The sequence below is a fragment of the Nycticebus coucang genome, chromosome 3 (assembly GCF_027406575.1).
Source record: "Nycticebus coucang isolate mNycCou1 chromosome 3, mNycCou1.pri, whole genome shotgun sequence".
In the NCBI taxonomy this organism is placed as follows: Eukaryota; Metazoa; Chordata; class Mammalia; order Primates; family Lorisidae; genus Nycticebus; species Nycticebus coucang.
Window position 1 is genome coordinate 131,639,444 of NC_069782.1, and position 11,093 is coordinate 131,650,536.

Below are 11,093 nucleotides of genomic sequence, written 5' to 3' on the forward strand. Positions count from 1 at the left end.
GTGCTGCCCTGTCGGAGGCTAGGGGATGTAAGCTTGGGGAGGGAAGGTCAGACAGGCATAGTATCCAGCCCAGGGATACATTCTGAAGCAGAAATGACCAGAATGCACTCACACCTTCCTTGGGCAACCTTTACTGTGTCCATGGAGGCAGCCCCAAGAACAGATTAACACTGTGGAGCAAGGACATAGAGAAGGGATATAAAGACAGGGGATAGGAGTTAGGGATTCCCCTATGTGGGGATGTAGGGCTCCTGCATCCCTCTGGGACCTGAGCCTAGAAGGCTCCAGCAGAGTCCAGCCAGTGCCTCAGTGGAAGCGGTACTTTCTGGCTGGCTTGAGGTTGATGTATGTGGCCTTCATCTCCTCCGCCTCAGGGTTCCGCACATCTTTGAATCGCTCCCCTTTGGTGCTCACTATCTGGTTGTCAATGTATCGGATCAGCTTCTTGGGGGCCTGTCAGACAATCAGGCAGTGAAAGGCAAGAGAGCAGGGACCAGGAGCCAGTCCCACCCACTCCACATCTCCAGCACCTCTCACCTCCTTGGGAGCCATAGGCCGGTGAACCTTCTGATCCTCTGCGCTATCCACCATCATGTACCTGACAAAAACTGGCTGGGTGAAGCTCCTGTCACCCTGGGAAGACCCTCCAGGGCCCAGCCCAGCCCAGCCCAGACTCACTTTTGCAGAATGAAGGACTTCAGCTCATCCTTTTGGGGACCTCTAAGGCGCCTGGGCAGGTCCTACAGAGAGAGGAAGCCTGGTCTAGACCCAAGCAGGGGAAAAAGAGGGGGACAGGTAGGAGTGGGGGCTTAACATTAAGGGGAAATGTAGCTGGAGCCACATGTGGGGACTGGGGGCTGGGAGAGGATACCTGGTTGGGACCATCCCAGGCTGGAGGCCTCTCTTCCTTCCCCTCTACCAGCATCTGCACAGCTTCCTCCACATCACCCCGAGCTTTGGTCAGCACCCGCTGGGCCTGTTCCACTGAACAGGTAGGGAAGACCTCCAGGAGTATATCCACCCCTGGCAGCAGCTCTTCTTCAGCACCAGCTGCCTGTGGGCACAAATGGTATTGAGGCGGTATTTCCTCCTTTCCCTCCTCCTAGTGATTCGTCAGTACTCTCCTCTACCAGTACCTCATCTTGGGTGTCCCCAGCAGCATCAGCAGAAGACTTGGTCTCTTCTTTGAGCTTTTCAGGCCATTGTAGGGGCTCTGGGGAGATGAGCACCTGACCTTGCACACTAGAGCTCTGAGGTTGCAGGTTCTCTTAAAGAGACAGGGCATCAGGTTGGCTAGGGCTTTGTAGGGGAGGTGTGGGGAGTTATAAACCACTCAAGTACCCAAAGCCCCAGACTCACCTTTGTTCCTGGCATCACTCAGCTGCCCTGAGAGCTTCTGCATCATGTCCCCTATTGTGCCCCTGAAAAGATAAGGAAGGTGGTGAGAGGACAACTCTGCCTACCCCCCGTAATCCGCCAGACCCCTTCCTCTTCTTGGTCCCAGTCAGGTCCCACCTGGGGATGTGGGCGAAGCCAGGAACATAGGCCTCCATCATCTCTGTGAAGGCCTCCATGTCGAAGTTCTCCTCTGATAGGCCTGAGGGGCCCAGGTCTTCCAGGACCCCAAGCACATAGGAGAAGATGACCTCATCCAAGCCACTGTAGGAAGGGGACAGGACAACCCCTGGTAGGACATTAGATGCCTCTAGCACCCCACTTAACCTGAGACACTAGCCTTCAGCTTCATGGAGTCCTTAAGCTAGACTTCAATCCTTGAAGCCAGAGAGTATCCCACCCTCCCTCACAGCTGTTTTCACATCTGTCCAACAAAAGTGACAAGGACAGGATGAGAGGTCAGGCCACCTCAACAAATCATAATTGGCCCTCCCCCACCACAGGATAGGGTTGAGTGCTTTCCTCCCCAGTCTCTTCATGGGCCAGGGGGGTCCAGAGTACTGCTAGACAGCTCCAGCCCTGGTCCTAGCATAATCCTGGGGGAGCTGCTGCTACCTGAGGTCGGCCTCCGGGAGGTGCGTCTGGACAAAGGCAAGGAGGGCTGCACTGACAATCCTCTCCAGCTCCATGCTCTCTCCTCTTCTGAAGGGACATAAGCAAACAGGATTGCCAGGCCCTCTCCCACCTGCCCCCACCCACTGGGCCTGGGGGCATCAGCTCCTCCCTCTTGGCCTGCTGTGGAACCATTTGTAGATGTTGCCCTTCCTACTGCCCCAAGCAGAGCCACAGCCATTCTCCCACCCATCTCTCACCTCCTATAGCCTGAGACAGAGCAGGGCCCTGTCTCCAGAAGGCCTCCAGATCAAGGTCCCCCCCTACCACTCCCCATCCCTTATCCCATTTCCTAGCAACAGGTCCAGACCCTCTGGCAAGAAGCCAAGGTCTTAGGGTCACATGCCTCGTGGCTGAGGAATCCCATTATTCAGGGGGCCACTTGGCCCCCAAGTCTAACCACAAGGAGCCCCATTGTCCAGCTCCTCAAGGAACAGGACTTGACTAAGCACAGCACTTCCCCTACCCAGAACATGCCACCCACCTTCTGCACAAAGGGGCTTTTCTGGCTCTGGGGCCCAGACAGGAGAAATCTTTCATGGATTCTCTCCTCCTGCCTAACCCCTACCTTTGCAGCAGCCTGGAGCTAAGTACAGAGGACTTTGCATCCTCTTTTGTAGGGCCTATGGAGCTCTACAAGACTTGACCCTTTCCCACCAACAGACCTCTTTGCTTTTCCTCAAACCTGCTGAGCTACTTCCTGCCTGTGTCTTCCAGACAGGCTCATCCTCACACTTCCTCCATTTGGTAACTTCCTCAAATGTTACCTCAGAGAGACATTCCTGGACTAACCTACCCAAAACAAGTATTCCCCATACTCCCTAACCCATTATTTTGTGTTTATTTGCCTATTGTCTCTCTGCTTACATAGAATGTAAGCACCAAGGGTGGGGCAAGAACTGTCTCACTCATTGGTGTAGCCCTATCACTTAGAAAAATGCCTGCTTAGCAGGTCCTCAATATATACTTGTTGACATGCTTCATTTCCATCTACATGCTTTTGATTTTCAAAAGTGTATACTTGAGAATTAGGAACACAAGGGTGTAAATGAGTATCTCCAGAACCATAGGTCCAAACATCAGCTCATCATCCCACTCCGAAATTCCACCCATCCCAAACCTATGATACACTGTGGCACCTCAAATTCTACCCATCCCAAACCTGTGGTCTGTGCACATCTTCCCCTACCTTCTGCGGTGGCTTGGATGAGTGTCATCAGCTGACACCACTAAGCTACCAAATCTGAAACTTTCGTATTACCCTTGATTTTGCCCTCTTTCACCTCCACCGATGCACTCAATCAATTACTAAGTCCTGTTAGTTCCACCTCCTTGTTATTCTCTATTCTGTCACTTCTACCTATCTCCAGTCTGCTTTCTGCACCAGTTCATCTCTGAAATGAACAAATGTTAAAATTTCATGGGCTCATGGGCGGCGCCTGTGGCTCAGTGAGTAGGGCGCCAGCCCCATATGCCGAGGGTGGCGGGTTCAAACCCAGCCCCGGCCAAACTGCAACCAAAAAATAGCCGGGCGTTGTGGCGGGCGCCTGTAGTCCCAGCTGCTCGGGAGGCTGAGGCAAGAGAATCGCGTAAGCCCAAGAGTTAGAGGTTGCTGTGAGCCGTGTGACGCCACAGCACTCTACCCGAGGGCGGTACAGTGAGACTCTGTCTCTACAAAAAAAAAAAAAAAAAAAAAAATTTCATGGGCTCAGATCGTCAGTTACTTTTCAGGTTTTGGTCTAATTAAGTTGAACTATATGAGCTTGGTAATTCTGTCTGGTTTTGATCTACAAAGAAAGGATGTTTTTGGTTTTGTTTTTTGTTTGTTTGTTTTTGAGACAGAGTCTCACTCGTTGCCCTGCGTAGAGTCCTGTGGTGTCATAACTTACAGCAACCTCAAACTCTTGAGCTCAAGAGATCCTCTTGCCTCAGTCCCTCCTGAGTAGCTGGGACTACAGGCATGATTTTTCTACTTTTGGTAGAGATGGGGATCTCACTCTGCTCAGGCTGGTTTCAAACTCCTGAGCTCAGGCAATCCACCTGTCTTGGCTTTCCAGAGTGCTAGGACTACAGGTGTAAGCCACCTGTAGTCCCAAAAGGGTAATGTCTGATGCTTTCACCTTATATTTGCTCTTTCAACAGCACCAACTTTGGTTTCTGAGACATCACACACTCCTGGTTTCCTTCTACCTCTCAGGCCATTTCTGCCCAGGCTCCTTCCCTATCCCTTCTCTGCTGCCCTCTAATGGGAATTTCTCAGGCTTAAAGGTGCTGCTCCTCTCTCCTCACTCTGCATGTTCACTCTCCTACCCCTCTCCAATACCTCATCTGACACACACACTTTTTTTTTTTTTTTTAGACAGTTTTGCTCTGTTACCCCAGGTAGAATGCAAGTGTGTCATCATAGCTGCCTGCAACCTCAAACTCCTGGACTCAAGTAATCCTGTATCAGCTTCCTGAGTAGTTTGGATTACAGGTGTACACCATCACATATGGCTAATTTTTCTAGTTTTTGTAGAGACAGGCTGGTCTGGAACTCCTGAGCTTAAGCGATCCTCCTGACTTGACCTCCCAGAGTGCTAGGACTACAGGTATAAGCCACCACACCTGGCCTCACATCTTTATGTACCAACTCTATGTCACCAAGTACCAAATTTCTAATCCTCTAGCCCAGTCTCCCACTTTGTCTTCCGAACTGGGACATCTACCTCCTTGACACAGCCATGTGGATGTCTTACAGGTATCTCACGCTTAACATGTCCCAAAGTGATATTCTCTCAAGTTTTTTACTCCTCCAAGGCCATTCTCAGTAAGTGCATGTCCAGGCACCTGGCTATTCCTGCCCCAAGTCTTAACCTTGACACCATCTTACCTCTAGCTGTCCATCATCCAGTCAGTCGCCAAGCTCTGACCATTTTCTCTCTCCACATCTACTCTTTCCATGTTGCCTCTTGCTCTGCTCCATCTCTTGCCTGTGGGAGCTTCCTAACCTTTCTCCCTACCACTCTTACCTTTACCCCCATGACCTATTCTTCACACCACACTTGGCCCCAAAAGGGTAATGTCTTATGCTTACCTGAGCTGAAGCTGGGTGATCTTTACAAAAATCTTGTCGTCTTAAAACAAAAAAAAAAAAATCTTGTCTTCTTAAAATCTATCAGTGCCTTCCCACTACCTTTTTGTTTTTCTTTTCTTTTTTTTTTTTTCCTGAAACATGTCACTATGTTGCCCTCGGTAGAGTACTGTAACATCACAGCTCACAGCAACCTCAAACTCTTGGGCTTAAGTGATTCTCTTGCCTCAGCCTCCCAAGTAGCTGGGACTACAGGTGCCCACCACAACGCCCAGCTATTTTTTTGTTGCAGTTGTTTTAGCTGGCCCAGGGCAGGTTTGAACCCGCCACCCTCGATGTATGTGGCTGGTTCAGTAACCACTGTGCTACAGGTGCCGAGCCCCCGCCACCTTTTTGGATAAGTCTAGAGTCTTTTCTTTTTTTTTTTTTTTTTGGCCAGGGCTAGGTTTGAACCTGCCACCTCCGGCATATGGGACCAGCGCTTGAGCCACAGGCGCCGCCCAAGTCTAGAGTCTTTTCATGGCTTTCAGTTCAGGCCCTCATCCTGCATTTCTTTTTTTTTTTGAGACAGAGTCTTACTATGTCACCCTCGGTAGAGTGCCGTGACATCACAGCTCACAGAAACCTCAAACTCTTGGGCTTAAGCGATTCTCTTGCCTCAGCCTCCCAAGGCACTGGACCTACAGGCATCCACCATTATGCCTGGCTATTTTTTTTGTTGCAGTTGTCATTGTTGTTCAGCAGGCCCAGGCCAGGTTTGAACACGCCTGACTTGATGTATGTGGCCAGCACCCTAACCACTGAGCTATGGGCACCGAGCCTGCAACCTCAAACTCTTGGGCTCAAGCCATCTTCTTGCCTCAGCCTCCCGAGTAGCTGGGACCACAGGCATGTGCCACCATGCCTGGCTAGTTTTTTCTGTTTTTAGTAGAGACAGGGTCTTACTCTTGCTCAAGCTGGTTTCCAACTCCCGAGCTGAAGCAATCCACCCACCTTGGCCTCCCAGAGTGCTAGGATAACAGGCATGAGCTATCACACCCAGCCTGCCTATTATTTCTTTAACATCACCATACACCACACACCACACTTTCCCTGGATCACTCTCCTCCACCCTGGATTTCTTTCAGTTTGTCAACATTCAAGCTCTTTTATTGCAAGGGCCTTTGCACAAACTGTTTCTCTGCTTGGGTGCCCTTCCACCTCTACCCCTTCATTTCACTTTGTTCTCTCTCTCTCTTTTTTTTTGAGACAGAGTCTCACTTTGTTGCCCTCGGTAGAGTGCTGTGGTGTCATAGCTCAAGCAACCTCAAACTCATGGGCTTAAATGATCCTCTTGCCTCAGCCTCCCAAGTAGCTGGGACTACAGGCATCCACCACAATGCCTGGCTATTTTTACCCTTTAATTTTTATTTATTTATTTATTTATTTGCAGTTTTTGGCCAGGGCTGGGTTTGAACCCCCCACCTCTGGGATATGGGACCAGCGCCCTAACCCTTTGAGCCACAGGTGCCGCCCATGCCTGGCTATTTTTAGAGATGGGGTCTCCCTCTGGCTCAGGCTGGTCTCCAACTGGTGAGCTCACGCAATCCACCTGCCTCAGCCTCCCAGAGGGCTAGGATTTACAGACATGAGCCACCGCGCCCAGCCTCATTTCACTTTTTCTTATTTTTGGATCTCAGTTAAAATTCCCTTCCTCTTGTGGCGGGCGCCTGTAGTCCCAGCTACTCGGGAGGCTGAGGCAAGAGAATCACTTAAGCCCAGGAGTTGGAGGTTGCTGTGAGCTGTGTGAGGCCATGGCACTCTACGGAGGGCCATAAAGTGAGACTCTGTCTCTACAAAAAAAAAAAAAAATTCCCTTCCTCAAGGGGACGCTATACCTGCCCCTTTGGAACTGGTCTGGTCCCTGCCATCTTACACCTTCATTGCAGACTACATTTTCCTTACTAGCAGCACCTTCCACAGCTATAATCAATGAATTATTTGAGTGATGTTTAATGTTTCTTCCACTTGTTTCATGAAAGTAGGGACTACATACTTGGTTCACTCACGAATGTATACTCAACATCGCTCATGAAGTATGTATTCAATAAACAGTTACTCCCCACTTAGATGAAGAAACTGAAGCTCAGTGCATTTAATGACTTGCCCAGAGGCACCTGGCTTGACTGTGGTAGTCAGCTAAATCCAAGTCACCAGCTCGGCGCCTATGGTTCAAGCGGCTAAGGCACCAGCCACATACACCTGAGCTGGCGGGTTCAAATCCAGCCCAGGCCCACCAAACGACAGCTGCAACCAAAATAGCCGAGCATTGTGGCAAGCACCTGTAGTCCCAGCTACTTGGGAGGCTGAGGCAGGAAAATCGCTTTAGCCCAGGAGTTGGAGGTTGCTGTGAGCTGTAAAGCTACAGCACTCTACCTAGGGTGATAGCTTGAGGCTCTGTCTCAAAAAAAAAAAAATAAATAAGTAAAAAATTCCAAGTCACCGGCTCGGCGCCTACAGCAGTAGTTACAGCACCAGCCTCATACACTGAGGGTGGCGGGTTCAAACCCAGCCTGGGCCAGCTAAACAACTGTGACAAAAAAATAGCTGAGCTAGCAGGTTTGAATCCAGCCCAGGCCTGCCAAACAATCATGACAACTACAACCAAAAAATAGCCAGGCATTGTGGCGGGCACCTGTAGTCCCAGCTACCTGGGAGACTGAGACAAGAGAATCGCTTAAGCCCAAGAGTTTGAGGTTGCTGTGAGCTGTGATGCCATAGTGCTCTACAGAGGGCGACATAGTGAGACTCTGTCTCTAAATAAATAAATAAATCCAAGTCACTTAGTTGATTATCTATTCTAGGGCTACTCTAGGAGATGGGGGATATCAAGACTTCCACGAGCCGGCCTGGCCTGAAATCTACATCGACCCTGGTTATATCACCCTTAAATTCATTGCCTGGTAATCTCTGCTGGGACAAAGCCCCATGGCTACTGCATGAAAGCCTAGTTTCTGGGGAGGGTTCTCAGGGATGTGTCTGATGCTATTGGGTTTCAAACCAAGGTCTGAGGACCAGGGAATTGCTATTGGGAAACTCTCACTATCAGGGATGTGTCTGATGCTATTGGGTTTCAAACCAAGGTCTGAGGACCAGGGAATTGCTATTGGGAAACTCTATCCCTGAATAAAAAGTCTTTCTCCCCTGAGCTTTTGCTCTAGCTTGCCTCCTAAGAGAGCATCCTTCCTCCTTCCATTCTTGGGTTGCCCAAACACCACTTCACCCAGCCTTCTAACTTGCCCTTTCCCATCCCCTAGCATTCCTCTGAATGTCCTTCATGCTTATGGGCTCCTCTTCATACTTCTTTCCCCCACAGTCCCTGAGTAGGGGAAGTTTGGGTTTTTTTTTTTTATTTGTTCTGTTTTTGAGACAAGAGTCTTGCTCTTTTGCCACTGCAAACTCAAACTCCTGGGCTCATGCAATCCTCTTGCCTCAGCCTCCCAAGTAGTGAGACCACAGGTGTGAACCATTACACCCAGCTAATTTTTCTATTTTTAGTAGACATGGGGTTTCATTCTTGCTCAGGCTGATCTTAAACTCCTGAGCTCAAGCAATTCTTCCACCTTGGCCTCTCAGAGTGCTAAAATTATAGGCCTGAGCCGCTGCACCCGACCCCGAGTTGGGGGAAGATTTGGTCTACCAGACTGGTTTCCCAACATGATTTCCATGAGACATTTCAAATTCCAGATATAGCCCACAGAACTCCATTACTTCTTGGGGGCCCCAAGCCAGTAATCACTGGTTGGTGATACCAAGAAATGTGAATGTTACCCTGTCATGAGTCCTGCTTAAACACTTCTGAGGATTTCAATCTGCTTGCTAGGTTTGCACTTGACATGTACTAATTTACCTAATCCTCACAACAGCCCTAAAATATAGATGCTATTATTATCCCCATTTTACCTATTAGGAAATGGAGGCAAGTTACTTCTCCAAGATCACAGAGCAAGTTAATGGCAGATTTTTATCGAGTTAGTCTGGCCCTAGAACCCTCACTGTTAACTACCACATGTACACTACCTCTCATGATGAAAATGGTGTGACCCCAGTTTATATTCTTTCTTTCTTTTTTTTTTTTTTGAGACAGAGTCACCCTCAGTAGAGTGCTAGTGGCGTCACAGCTCACAGCAACCTCAAACTCTTGGGCTTAAGAGATTCTCTTGCCTCAGCCTCCCAAGTAGCTGGGACTACAGGTGCCCACCACAATGCCTGGCTATTTTTTGGTTGTAGTTGTCATTATTGTTTGGCAGGCCTGGCTGGATTCAAACCTGCCAGCTCAGGTGTATGTGGCTGGTGCCCTAGCCGCTGCGGTATAGGCGCCAAGCCCATTCTTTTTCGTTTTGAGACACAGTCTCACTTTATCACCCTCAGAAGACTGTCTTGGTGTCATAGCTCACAGCAACCTCAAACACTTGGGCTCAAGTGATTCTTGCCTCAGGCTCCTCAGTAGCTGGGATTACAGGTGCCCACCACAACTCCTGGCTATTTATAGAGATGGGGTCTTGCTCTTGCTCATCCTGTCTCCAACTCCTGAGCTCATGCACTTAGCCTCCCAGTGCTAGGATTGCAGGTGTGAGACACCGTGCCTGGCCTCCCAGTTTATAATCTGGTTTGTTTCTTTTTGTTTTTTTGAGACAGGAAAAAAAAGTTTGTCACCCTCGGTAGAGTGCTGTGGCATCACAGCCCACAGCAACCTCAAACTCTTGGGCTCAAGTGATTCTCTTGCCTTAGCCTCCCAAGTAGCTGAGGCTACAAGCGCCAGCCACAACACCCGGCTATTTTTAGAGACAGGTCTCTCTCTGACTGAGGCTGGCCTGAACTCATGAGCTTGGGCAATCCACCAGCCTCAGCCTCCCAGAGTGCTAGGATTGCAGGCATAAGCCACCACACCCAGCTCAGTTTATATTCTGATACTCTTCTCCTGTCTTGCTGGTCCTACTGTCTACTTTAGAATCTTTGTTCAGACCTTCCCCCAAATCAAAACATCTTTCCCTTTGCCTCTCCAAACTTCATTCTGCAGGACTCACTTCCTGTCTGCAGGCAGCCCTGACTGCCCCATGTTCAATGCTCCCAGATGGCCTGAGAGCTTCCCAAGGGCAAGCACAACCCTAGACCCTCCAGATGCTTGATAGAGACTCTCTGGATAAACTTAAGTGAAACTAGGATGAGGAGTGGCATGCTACTCCCTTGGGTGGGGGCGGGGGAAAACGTGCTCAAAGTGGAAGTACAGGCCAAGTGGGAGGAGGAATCTTGGGAACCTCTGTGAAGAGTCCTAGGGAACTCAAGCAGGCAAGGGGTAGAGCAGGAAATACTCACTGCTTCTCCGAAACCCTATGCAGCCCTGCTCCTGGGGCTCTAGACCAATTATGCAAGCCTCAGAGGCACCAAGGACATTAAGGGGAACGAGAGAACCCGGCATCCAAAATCTGGCGGGAGCACAACGCGAGTAGGGGGAGCACAGGAAGTGGAACCGGCATGATGGCCGACCCTGAAGCAGGAGCTTCCTAAACCAGCTAGCGGGACACCCGTAAGCGCCAAGAATAGTGCGCCCGAGGACACGGGGATGCAGTTGCGGCCTTGGGGGACCCATGACCAGGCAGGCCTGAGCAAACTGTTTGTGCCTTGATTCAGGCCGCGGCGAGAATCAGAGATGAGGGTCCAGTGGGCTCCAGGGGGGTACCATGAGGGAACACACAGAACGGGTACCCAGGGTCAGTGCTCTCCGCGACTCTCCCAGCCCTGGGCCGGGAGCTGGAGGGGAAATCACCTGCTCCGTCGGGCGCCGCCGGCGACTTGTCCCGCGCGGTGCAGCTCTCATCCCCCAGCCCCACCAACGAGATCAAAGGCGGGGCCCAGAGCGGTTCCCTCCTGGAGGTGCCGTGGTGGCCATTTTTGAGAAGGGCAAGTTGCCCAT

The 11,093-nt window shown here is 50.3% G+C and overlaps 1 protein-coding gene across 2 annotated transcripts; it reads right to left on the reverse strand.

Annotated features, from left to right (window-relative positions):
• Positions 1-115: 115 nt before the first annotated feature.
• CUEDC2 (CUE domain containing 2) lies at positions 116-11,093 on the reverse strand. Of its 2 annotated transcripts, XM_053583091.1 has the most exons (10): positions 10,947-11,077; positions 5,144-5,183; positions 2,011-2,097; positions 1,516-1,659; positions 1,360-1,421; positions 1,137-1,267; positions 872-1,054; positions 679-740; positions 538-598; positions 116-453 (listed from the first exon to the last, which is right to left on the reverse strand). In XM_053583091.1, the coding sequence occupies exons 3-10, from the start codon at positions 2,082-2,084 to the stop codon at positions 307-309; spliced, it is 864 nt and encodes a 287-aa protein (XP_053439066.1). In that variant the 5' UTR covers positions 2,085-2,097; positions 5,144-5,183; positions 10,947-11,077; the 3' UTR covers positions 116-306. The 2 variants fall into 2 exon arrangements, with proteins under 2 accessions (XP_053439066.1, XP_053439065.1); XM_053583090.1 differs by lacking the exon at positions 5,144-5,183 and having other exon boundaries at positions 10,947-11,093.